Below are 12,454 nucleotides of genomic sequence, written 5' to 3'. Positions count from 1 at the left end.
GGTTCCTTGGAGGTCTTCTAGTCCAACCACCTGCACAAGAGGTGACCCTGTACCATTTCAGACAAATGGTTGTCCAATCGCTTCCTTAAAACATCCAGCTTTGGAGCATTCACAACTTCTGGAGGCAAGTTGGTCCACTGATTAATTGTTCTCACTGTCAGGAAATTTCTCCTTAGTTCTAGGTTGGTTCTCTCCTTGATTAATTTCCATCTATTACTTTAGCTCCAGAGTCCATCTCTGAGGAAGCTGATCGTGAATTGCATGAAGTGTAAGCAAAGCTCCTCTTCTAACCAAGCCTGGTTTTTTTGCTATTTTCTAGGGCCGACCTGGAGAACTGTGTTTGGTAGGACCCAAAGGCCAAAAGGTATTTATTAATTTATTTCATGAAATTTATATGCTACCCATGACCCTGTTATGTATTGTGCTAGTTGAAGCCAGGAGTGTGGAGGCAGGAGCACTTTTCTGATAGATAAACATAGCTAATGGTTGTGTTTTTAATCTTAGGGTGATCCAGGTTTTGTTGGCCCTGAAGGGCTTGCTGGAGAACCAGGACCTCCAGGCTTGCCAGGCCCATCTGGAATTGGCCTTCCAGGAAAACCGGTAAGGACTACCCCCCTTCTTGGAAAATAAATCATCTTTAAAAGTGGAGTCTCCTTCAAATGAAGTTTGATCTCTGATGGTCTCATAGGCATACCTATGTAGTTTTCTTGGGAACAGTAACTTGTTATTGCCTTCTTCTCTTTCCACATCATAGTCCAAGGCCCTGATGGCAAACCTATGGCACCTGTGCTACAGGTGGCACACAGAGCCATTTCTGAGGACACTCGAGCTGTTGCCCTGTCAGCTCAGCACGCAAGTGCGTGCTGTCCAACTGATTTTCGGCCTTGATTTTTGGCTGTTTTTCGCCCTCCTGAAACCTCTGGAGGGAGAAAAATAGCCCAATGGGCAACCTGGAAGCCCATTTCCTAACTTCCGGTTGGTTTCTTGGGCTGTCTTTCGCCCTCCCCAGGCTCCTAGAAAGTGAAAAAGGGGCCTCTGGAAGTTGAAAAACAGATCGTTTGTTGCATTCAGAGGGCCTCCGGGGGGAGAGGCCATTTTCACACTCCCCTGACTCCAAGAAAGCCCTGCATGCATGCGCAGGAGGCACGGCATTGGGGGGGGGCATTAAATTATGTGGGTGGGCATGCGAGCGCACACAATAGCTTTTGGCACCCGAGGCAAAAAAGGTTCACCATCACTGGTCTAGGCTACAGTCCTGATATTCCCATAAACCAATCTGGTGTAGTGATTAAAGTGCTGGCCCAGAAACTAGGAGATGGTGAGTTCTAGCCCGCCTTAGGCATGAAAGCCAGCTGGATGTCTTTGGGCTAATCACAAGGTGACTCTGAGCTCTAGTCCCAACTTAGGGTTGAAAGTCTATTGGGTGAATTTGAGCTACTCCCTCTCTCTCAGCCCAACCCACTTCATAGAGTTGTTGTGGGGAGCATAGGAGGAGGAAGGAGTATTAGGAATGTTCACTGCCTTGAATGATTTATAAAGTAATAAATGTGGGATAAAAACCTACTAAATAAATAAGGATCTCCCATTTATAGTAAATACTAACCATGCTCAACCTTGTTCACCTTCTATGCACAAACTAGGTCAGCCAGACAGTGCCACCTGCTGATACTTTCCCTACTAGGACATTAAACCTGTAATTCAGAGAAGACTTAAATTACTTAGGACTTGATGGAACACCATGAAGAGGTGTTCTACTTTCACTGCTGGGCTTATTTTTTCCAATTCAGGAAAACGGATGGAGGTTGAGGTAAAAGCAGATAAATGGCAGTAAGGGAGGTGAGGGCATTTAACCCTTCTCCACTTCATCATTCTTCTGGCCTAAATATCTCATTTCCCAAAACTGCTATTTCGTCCTTTCAAAGGAGGTATAGGTTCCTGGAGACCAGTTGAGAAAAGGTAGGGCTAGATTAAATTCAAAGCATTTTGAATCCAACAAGAAGATTCCACTAATAGGGTCTCGCCGACCATATCAAAATATTGCTTTAGCTCTGGTCAAATTTTACAGTTTCTGTATAGGGTATATCAATTCATTTTGGGGCTCCTGCAGAGAGAATGACAAACCTGGCTAGAGGCTTGATGATGATGATGTCTGTGGTGCTGAGGAGGAAGATTTTTTTGGAAGTGATAACCATAATGACATAATTGATGACTCTTTCTGACTAAGCCAGAGTGGTTATCCAGTAGCTACATCCCATTCAGATCTTAGACTTTTTCCATTCCCTTACACTGCTGCCCTCTTGGGAGACCTCCATTTCTCTTAAAACTAACTGTCAAATCTGTGTATCTGCCATTCTTCAGGTGAAGAGGTTTTTTAAATTACTATTTTGCTTACTATGTTCTATCTCATAAATCCTATCTCCTGCAAGGTATTGGTTTGTGGCTTTTAGCCTGGCCCCTAAGTGCCCTGGCATTTTTGCACCTTGTGGGGAATGTAAGGGGAGGGGAGGCCATGTGGATTCTATGGCTTGAGAGCCAATGGAAGGATGACCCTGAGAAAGTTCCCTTCTCACTTTCTCAGAGCGACCAGTACAATAACCTCTTCACACCTGTGGATTGGCTGGATCCACATCGGACTGTTGGGAGGTGTTTTTAATTCCTTTATTCTAACTGCATGGTCTGAGGGCCCTCAGAGCTTGCTTTCCTTTCACCCTGCTATCACCTCTATTCAATAAAAGGTGCCTTTTGAAATGCTAAGGTTCAAGAGTCTTTACTTTTTTGAATAAGGGGGAAATGCCGGGCCTTACACTAACTTCTACCTGTCTGCTGGTGACAGATGGTTGTTTACATTCTTTGCATTTGTGCTCTCTCTTCAGCTAATGGAGAAGGAATCTTCCATCCCCTTAATCCTGAAATTGATAGGGATGCTTGGGATAAAACTCCATCCTGACATAAAGTTGAAGGAGGACTGGGCTGGAGATTTCAAAAGTGGAGTCAGTTCATTGCGTTTTCCTGCGTGAACTACGTATATTGGCTGATGGATAGCTAGGGCCTCATGGTCAATGTTTTTGCCCAGGTTGCATTTATTTTGAGTTCTGTTACAGTCTCAACTACCTGTGATAGAATTTTGATTTCCCTGTGGTGTACAGACATGCTAAGAGCAGGGGACAGCTGTTTTATTACTAGGAAGAAGGTTGCTTCCTTCAATCAATGCACTTTTTGTAGCATCCCTTTGAGTGTTCGCCATTATTCCAGAAGTTATCATACTGATAAAATACCTACAAGACATAAGTCTGGACTTTTTAAAATCAGATTGTGTTTCCTATCATTAATAGTGGTTTTAATGGCTCATTTCTGAAGAATTGTAACAGTTTGGATTTCATTTCAGGGTGATCCTGGTGGCCCCCCAGGTGTGAAAGGAGAGAAGGTATGTCATGAATCTTTAAGAGCTTTGCGATCTCCAATGGTTCTAATCTTGAAATGAACATCCTGTGTTTTGTTCTTAACAGTGTTACTACTGGTCTAAATTTCATTGCCATCAATCTTGTGCTCTATTTCCAGGGAGGTTCAGGATCTCCAGGGGACAGTGGATCTCCTGGGAAGCCAGTAAGTCCTTTCTCCAGCATGCAAATCAATGAACCAAAGGCCACAACATCTAAGGAGGTTTTCTAGTTGCCATTTGACTTCCAAGATCTTGATTGGGCTGTCTTACCCAAGTCATGGGACCACAGAGAGATCCTTGGGGAAACTGGATGGCCCAGTGATGAGTTTATCTTAAAACAGGCATCTTCAGCCTGCTTCCCTTCTGTTGTGGTCATGGTCTTCCATGCCTTGAGATCCACATTACATCAAGCAGAATCAAGAGTTTCCTAGCTGTAGGGAACTAGTTAAAAACAAGGCCCCCTGCCTTAAGGAAATTTCATGATGGCACATGATCTCCTCTATGCATTTTCAGCAATGTAATCCCCATTCTGTTGGAAGAATAAATAAATATTCCTAGTTATTTGAAGCAGGAGACCTGCTCAATCTTGTGGCCATCTATCCCCAAGGAGTGGCTTTTGGGCCTTTTGGCAAATGCCATGGTTTTGGTTTTGATAATTGAGTACTAGCTGGTCTTTCATGCAGTATTGGACTAATGCTCTCAAGTGTTCTTTAAGGCCAGTCAATGTTCTGGAAAGAAATGCTGCTTTGTCTAGAAAGAGCAGAACAAAAATATGTCTCTCAGCACGTTTGAAGGATAAAAGTTCATGTTGAGGAGATGGCCCAGCATAGAAGTAACATTAAAAAATTGAATTGAAGGGAGGCGGCATATGTTGCCTTCTTTGATGCCTGTCTCCGTTTGAATGGCTATTTAAACAGAAGAAAGATAAAGAAATATAACAATAAGTGGAAAAGAAAAACTAGAGAGAGAGAGTTGCTTTTATTTTGCTGTGATTAAAAAGGAGAGAGATTTTTCTTTCTGTCTGTTTCTCAATTTTTACTTTCTTTCTCATTTTCTTTTCCATTCTTTCTTCCTCCCTCCCTCCCTCCCTCCTCCCTTCCTCTTTCTTTCTCTCTCTCTCTTCCTTCCTTCTTTCCTTTCTTTCTTTCTTTCCTTCCTGCCCTCCCTCCCTCCTGTTTCTTTTATTTTCTTTTTTTCCCAGAGTACCACACACAAAATAAATATATGCACAATTTCCACAACAGTTTCAGTAACAGCTATCCATTTTTTTCTGCATCTGGAATTATATTTCATCTGTATTTGCTTTCCCTTTGGGGAAAATGTGTGTCCCAAAGTCTCCAGTGTGGCTTCAATGTGCAAATTTACATAGTGTATGCAATTTCCCTTCCTATATTTACTTCTGGCATATTTTTCCTATGAAAGAAAGGCACATCAATGCAATTGGAGAAATCCTTGATTTGAATCCTTGTCAGCTCTCATGCCTTTTGTTTAGGGTTTAGGACAACGGATTTTGTGGACAATTGGAAGCGATTGCTACCCCCTCCCCGTCGGTTGCTTTTTGTCAAATGTTGTTTTTATGTCTTCTGGGTGCCTTTATGTTCTAATGTCATGGAAGAGGATTCTTTGCCGAGGCTACTCCATGCCCCAGTTCATATGAAGCTAAAATATATTGGCTCTACTAATACTTTGTGACTCTGGATGATAAAGAGGCCATCGGGTTATTTGGGGAAAGGACTGGCAGAAACTGAGAAAATGTTTTTTCTGAGATTGCTTCCCCAAAATGAAGCTCACTGGACCTTTGGCTTCAATATCAGGCAAATAAATTACGAACATTCACCCACCCATCCATTATTTTAGCCTATGCGCTCAAAAGCCCGATTGGGCTTATTATCCAGGGAGGTCTTATTTTCAGGGAAACAGGGTTGCATTTCATCGGCAAAATTAAATCCTTCCCTTTCTCTGCAGGGCAAACCAGGGACTCCAGGCCTGAAAGGCGAAAAGGTAAGTCTAAAGAAGTCAGGATCAAGGCAGAACTTCAGAGGGGAAATCAATGGTTCTGCCATTGTGAGCCCAGTAGTATTGAAACTAAATGGGGACCTTTGAGAAATGGTTGACATGGATCTCTGAGAAAGAAGAGGACAAAGGAAGTAGACTTCCCTTCCACTCCTTGATCTTTTCTGAGGTTCTTAGGGAAATGATGATACAGGTAGTCCTCGACTTACAACCTCTCATTTAGTGACCATTCAAAGTTACAACGATACTGAGAAAATTAACATACACCTTGTCCTTCTGTATATGACAATTGTAGCATCCCTAAAATCCTGTGGTCAAAATTTGGGTGCTTGTCAACTAGCATAGATTTACAATGGGTGCAGCATCAGAGATCATCTGAATCACCATTAGTGACCTTGCCAGCTGGATTCCGACAAGCAAAGTCAGTGGCAGAAGCCATATTTGCTTAACGACTACATGATTCACTTAACAACTACATGGTTCACTTAACAACTACATGGTTTACTTAACAGCTGCAGTGATTCGCTTAACAGTGGTGTCAGAACAGCTCATAAAATCAGGCATGAGTCCCTTAACCAACCACCTTGCTTAGCAATAGAAATCCTGGTCCCAATTACAGTCAAGGATTATCTGTATGGCAGTTTGGAGGCCCAGTTGGTTCCTTCTAATCAGAAACTTGGCAGTTCTAGTGCTTATCCATATGCAGTAATTTTAAAAAATGCAGCCTAAAATAAGTCACCTCAAAAAAGAATGTTGCAGGAATATAGAATGAGACAGACAGACAGACAGACAGACAGACAGACAGACAGACAGACAGATAGATGTAGATGTGATAGAGATAGATAGATAGATAGATAGATAGATAGATGATAGATAGATAGATAGATAGATAGATAGATAGATAGATAGATAGATGATAGATAGGTAGGTAGGTAGGTAGGTAGGTAGGTAGGTAGGTAGGTAGATAGATAGATAGATAGATAGATAGATAGATAGATAGATAGATAGATAGATAGATAGATAGATGGTAGGTAGGTAGGTAGGTAGATGTAGAGGATATGTATGTATGTATGTATGTATGTATGTATGTATGTATGTGTGACCAGATCTAGATCTATCTCACAAATACAACACAAACATAGTAAAGGCAACATTAAAAATAAAAATATGGTTTTCTGCCTGGATGGTCTTCTGTAATGAGCCGAAGGACAGAAAGGGGGAGTAGTGAGGACAAATACACACACACACACACACACACACACACACACAGACAGACACACACACACAGACAGACAGACAGACAGACAGACAGACAGAGGGGGTAGGTAGGTAGGTAGGTAGGTAGGTAGGTAGGTAGGTAGGTAGGTAGGTAGATAGATAGATAGATAGATAGATAGATAGATAGATAGATAGATAGATAGATAGATAGATAGATAGATGAGAGAGAGAGATGATAGATAGATAGATAGATAGATAGATAGATAGATAGAGAGAGAGAGAGAGAGAGAGAGAGACAGACAGACAGACAGACAGACAGACAGATAAATTGAAAACAATTTATTTTTTAAAAAAAATCCCTATTATTTTTTAAAAGTATGAAAGCCTCTTTGGAAACTTCCCTTCACCTCTTTAGGTAGGAGGGGCTTTTCTTTAAGGCTTTCTGAACTGGCCCACTCCCTCCTGTTGGGTCTGGAAATGCATTGCGAGACTTTCCTCTAAATATCCAGTTGGAATATTGGACTACAGAGCAAGGCAGTCCTATGTACGTATGTGCATTGCAATGGATGCTCAAATGCTGGTGATTTTATGGAAATATCCGTGTAGTTTTCATCTTAACAGTTTGGAAATGGTTTGCCATCATCTTCTAGGTCCGTGATGGAGAACCTATGGCACTCGTGCCAGAGGTGGCACGCAGAGCCCTCTCTGTGGCCATCTGCACCGGCCAGCTGGTCTGCGTGGACACTGGAGCACTGGAAAACAGAACGGTGATGGAGAACCTTTTTGGCCCTGAGTGCACAAACCATAACACACGTGCATGTGTGTGCATATGTGCAAAACCCAAACCCAAAGGCCAGCCGGCCAGCCCATTCATGCCTGGTTTTCTCGCCATTTTTCAGGCCATTTGGGGGCTGTTTCCAAGTTGTTTTTCGGACCATTTTCAGGCCATTTTTTTGGTCCAAAAGATGGCTGGAAAATGGCCAAAAAGCTAGGCATGAACGTGTTATGGTTTGTGCATTTGGTGCCGAAAAGTTTCTCCATCACTGTTCTAGGATGTTTTTAAACTTCCACTCTGTCTTCCCAGTGGCGTAGCGTGGGGGGTGCAGGGGGTGCCGGCCGCACCGGGCGCAACATCTGGGGGGGGCGCCCTGACTCACCCCGCGCCACCCTTTGCCGGACTGTGGCCGCCTCTTTCCGCGCCCGGCTTGGCCCGCGAACTAAGCTCCCCAGCCCCGGCCCGCCCAGGCCCCTCCTGCGCACCGCCTACCTCCCAGCGGAGCCGCCAAGACCCACCGCGCCGCCCCCGCGGGAGTCGAAGGAGAGCCGCGCTGCACTCCGTCTGCCCGCGGCTGCAACGCCACCGCGTCCTCCCGCTCCGCCTGGAGCGCCCCGGGGAGCCGGCGCCTTCCCGAAGCCCCCGGTGCGCCTCCCACCCCCGCGGCACCTGCTTCCCTTCAGTCGAGCCTTTTCCCGCTGCCCTGTCGAGCTCCTCCTCGGGAGGAAGGCAGGAGGCCAGCATGGAGAGCCTCACTTGACTGATGCGGAGCAAGGGGCAGCTGCAGTCGGGCCGCCCTCAGGTTAGGGGGCGCAAATTACTTGCCCCGGGTGCTGACAACCCACGCTACGCCACTGTGTCTTCCAGGCCTGGAATTCTGTGGAAGCCATACAAGATTAGTCCAATGTTTCGCACTGCTGGAACATCCAAAGAATAGGATCAGTGAGGCTGAACCATCACATGGAAGAGGCTCTTTCCTGGTATTAAACCGGTGCAGAGATACACAGTTATGTAGTTATGGGTATGAACATTGGGCACCTGCCGAGATGGCAAAGGGGGACGAACAACGAAACGCATATGATGACATCACAATGCAAAATCTACGCCTTTGGGTAGAAAATATGCAATGGTGGTGCTTGTGACATTGCAATGTGCGTTTGAGATCCTTGTTGGGGATGGTTGCTGCAATGTTGCTTCCAACCATTTCCATCCAGGTAGCTAAGATAGGAATACAGAGCATTGCTAGGATGGATTATAGGTTTGGTTTTTTTTTAAGTGCTTTTACTCTTTTGGGGGTGGGAGTTGGGGTTTCCTTTTCCTAGTGTTGTTGGTTTCAGGTTCCTTTGTGTTCTTTTGTCCTCAGTGCATCTTTGTGTTTTCCCAACAGGGTGATCCATGTGAAGTTTGCCCTGTTATTACTGATGAAAACCTAATTGGCCTCCCTGGGAACCCAGGAGCCAAAGGGGAACCCGGGCCACCTGGAAAACCTGGAAAATCAGTGAGTCCCCTTCATGGATTCCTTTATTCTTTGAGGTGCATATAAACTGGGTGAAACTTAGCTCAATAGCAGCGACTGTGGCAGGGATCTTGGAATCTTAGTGGACAACCAGCTAAATATGAGCCAGCAGTGGGCCAGCAGCCAAAAAAGCCAACACAATCCTAAATTGCATTAACAGAGGGATACAATCAAGTTGAAGTGAGGTACTAATACCACTCTTCAAAGCCCTATTAAGGCCACACCTAGAGTACTGCATCCAGTTTTGGTCACCACACTATAAGAAAAGATGTTGAGACTCTAGAAAAAGTGCAGAGAATTGCAACCAGGATGATTAGGGGACTGGAGATTTAAACATATGAAGAACGGTTACAGGAATTGGGCATGGCTAGTCTAATAAAGAGAAGGACCAAGGGAGACATGATAGCAGTCATCCTATATTTGAGGGAATATAAAGAGAAAGGGGGGCAAGCTATTTCCCAAAGCGCCTGAAGGCCAGATAAGAAACAATGGCTGGAAACTGACCAAGGAGAGATTCAACCTAGAAACAAGGAGGAACTTTTTAACAGTGAGAACAATCAACCCATGGAACAGACGTTGCCTTTGGAAATTGTGGGGGCTTCATCACTTGATACTTTCAAGAAGAGATTGTCTGCCATTTGTCAGAAATGGTATAAGCTCTCTCCTGCTTTTGGGGGGGGGGGTGGAGTAGTTGATCTATAAGGTCTCTTCCAACTCTGTTAATCTGAGGTCATAGTAGAGAAGCCATCCAGATGCTCTTGGAAAAGGGGAATTTGCTGGGCTGATTAGCTGGTGGAAACGACTTCTGAAGCCTTCCATGGATTCTCCCTTCTTTTCCTTTTTGCAGGACAAACCTGGGCTTCAAGGAGTTAAAGGCAACAGGGTAAGTGCTGGATTCAGCTCCTGCGAGGAAAAGAGAAAGTGAAGAAGAGATTATAGGTGTAATTCTATGATTTATACAGGATACTTAGTGGTGCAGTGGTTAGAATACCATACTGCAGGGAAATTTTGCCCACGGCCTGGAGTTTGATCTTGATGGGCTCAATGTTGATTCAGCCTTCCATCCTTCTGAGTTCAGTAAAATGAGGACCCAGATTGTTGGGGGCAATAGGTGACTCTGTAAACTTCTCAGAGAGGGCTGTAAAGCGCTACAGAGCAATATGTGTCGTTGTTGTTGTTGTTGTTGTTGTTGTTGTTATTATTATTATTATTATTATTATTATTATTATTATTATTATTATTATTATTATTATTTGGTTAATCTTTGGTGAGATTCACAGCCTTTGGAGCTGGTTGGTAGCTCAACAGCTTGAGTCCTAACCAAGGACCTAGGAACTGTTAAGGTAACATCGGAGGATATAAGTTGTTCCAAGTAGGGCGGTTTTTTGTAGAATCAAAATGTTCAAGTCAGGTAAATTTAGAATTTCCAAATAGCGAGGTAGCCCTTTAGGTATTGCTCCAAGGACTTGAATTACAATTGTTGTTGTTGTTGTTGTTGTTGTTGTTGTTGTTGTTGTTATTGTTGTTATTATTATTATTATTATTATTATTATTATTATTATTATTATTATTATTATTATTATTATTATATGGTGCTAATGGTTGATACGGGTTGTTGCCAGGGTCCTAGGTATCAACCAAGTACTTTCTTAAGATGTACGATGCTCCGAGTAGCACAGTTTTTTGCAGTTCTGCTGGTGTTATTGCAGGAAGCTGCAATTTATTGATGTGTTTTATAAAATTCTTGGACATGGTACCAAGTGCCCCGATGCCAATGGGTATCCCTTTTGTTGTTGTTGTTGTTGCTGTTCTTATCATTTCTTTTATTCATTAAACATGAAACTCAGTCAACTGAACATTTAAAGATGTGTCACAAATACCATTGACTGGTGCTAATGGTTGATACAGTTTGCTGCCAGCATCTTAGGTATCAACCAAGTATCTTCTTAAAATATATTATTATTATTATTATTATTATTATTATTATTATTATTATTATTATTATTATTATTATTATTATTATTATTAGCATCATCATTTATTGTCTAATATTGTCTATTGCTATCTCCAAAACGAAACCTCCAGTTTTAGCTTTTTGGATTTAGTAGTTTCATTTTTAAAAATGCGGTGTAGCTAATCCTTGGCTAGAGCAGATTAGACCCTTGACTCCAATTTAAATTGGGAGATGGATTGAGTTATTGAACATTCAAAGGGGTATTTATCAAAATCCACCTTTTCAGCCCAGGCCATAAAATGGAAGTCACGTTCGTTTATTTATTTTTTTAATTACAGTGCACATTTTCTATTTAAAAACAATACATTAGGGGAACATCTGCCTAAAATGCACCAGTAGGCCTTATGCTAGAGAAATAAATTGCATTTATCTATCTAAATAAAACGCTGTGATAGGTGGCAAAGGTCACTAACTCTGGGCTCAACTTGGCATATGGAAGATTGTGTACGGAATTGAAAAGGAGCAAAGAGTAACAAGCAGGAGTTGACAAATATAGCTAAATATATTTATGTATTTATGTGTGTGTCTTTGAAACGAAGAGAAGGGTAGAAATTAATAGTTCAGAAGAAAGGTGGGGGGAGCTGATCTTGTGGTATGTAAATGATGAATGAATGCAGGGAATTTACTGATGTACAATTTTAGCCTTTATGTTTAATTATGAATGGGAGGGCTAAAAGGATGTCGGTTGGTATGAATTAGTGGCATTTTGGTGATTATGGATGCATATGAAAGTAGAAATCGATAGGCTGCTGATTAGCGCATGTTATGCTCCAATGAATAGTAATAATGGAAGAATTGGAAATGACTTTTGGGGAAAAATTGCACAACCTTATGGATGTATGTGACCCAAGACAGATAAATATTCATTTTAGTGACTTGCTTGGATGGCTGGGAATGAGAGGAGAGAGAACAGAAAAAGTGATTGCACCATTAGGAGACCCAATAAGGAAGGAGGAAGGTGAATGTTTGGTGAGCAGAGACATGGCTGTTGGCTTCAAAGAGAGGATTTAAGCGTAAATCTCCATGCACACACTTGGTGAGGGAGGAAATGTAAATTTAAAACAATGGCTGGTTTCATTTTTTTAATGGTTGATTAGATAGACAGAAAGAAAAATAAGCGCTACAAAACCCAAAAGAAAGTAATATTCTGTGGCTTATTAATATTTAAAGGTAAAGGTTTCCCTCGCACATATGTGCTAGTCGTTCCTGACTGGAGGGGGCAGTGCTCAACTCCATTTCAAAGCTGAAGAGCCAGCGCTGTCTGATGACATCTCCATGTTTAGGGTTAGAGTTAGCCGACATCACTGGCCAGTATCACTAAATGCTGAAGGCGCACCCTATTATCTTCCCACCAAAGTTGGTCCCTATTTTTCTACTTGCATTGTTACATGCTTTGGACTGCTAGGTTGGCAGAAGCTGGGAAAAATAATGGGAGCTCACTCCGTTACGCAGCGCTGGGGATTCGAACTGATGACCTGA

The 12,454-nt window shown here is 42.7% G+C and overlaps 1 protein-coding gene across 7 annotated transcripts in view; it reads left to right on the top strand.

Annotated features, from left to right (window-relative positions):
- The window catches only part of COL16A1 (collagen type XVI alpha 1 chain), a 289,804-nt gene that overhangs the window by 162,369 nt on the left and 114,981 nt on the right, over positions 1-12,454 (top strand). For all 7 annotated transcript variants that reach the window (XM_081962316.1, XM_081962321.1, XM_081962318.1 and 4 more), the window contains 7 exons: positions 320-364; positions 505-600; positions 3,386-3,424; positions 3,559-3,603; positions 5,405-5,440; positions 8,833-8,943; positions 9,809-9,844. In XM_081962316.1, coding sequence (XP_081818442.1) covers positions 320-364; positions 505-600; positions 3,386-3,424; positions 3,559-3,603; positions 5,405-5,440; positions 8,833-8,943; positions 9,809-9,844 — 408 coding nt within the window. The remainder of the gene's footprint in view (positions 1-319; positions 365-504; positions 601-3,385; positions 3,425-3,558; positions 3,604-5,404; positions 5,441-8,832; positions 8,944-9,808; positions 9,845-12,454) is intronic.

The sequence above is a fragment of the Natrix helvetica genome (genome assembly GCF_964273705.1).
Source record: "Natrix helvetica genome assembly, chromosome: 9".
In the NCBI taxonomy this organism is placed as follows: Eukaryota; Metazoa; Chordata; class Lepidosauria; order Squamata; family Natricidae; genus Natrix; species Natrix helvetica.
Note: the sequence above shows the minus strand (reverse complement) of the source record. Positions and strands in the feature narration are given on the sequence as shown.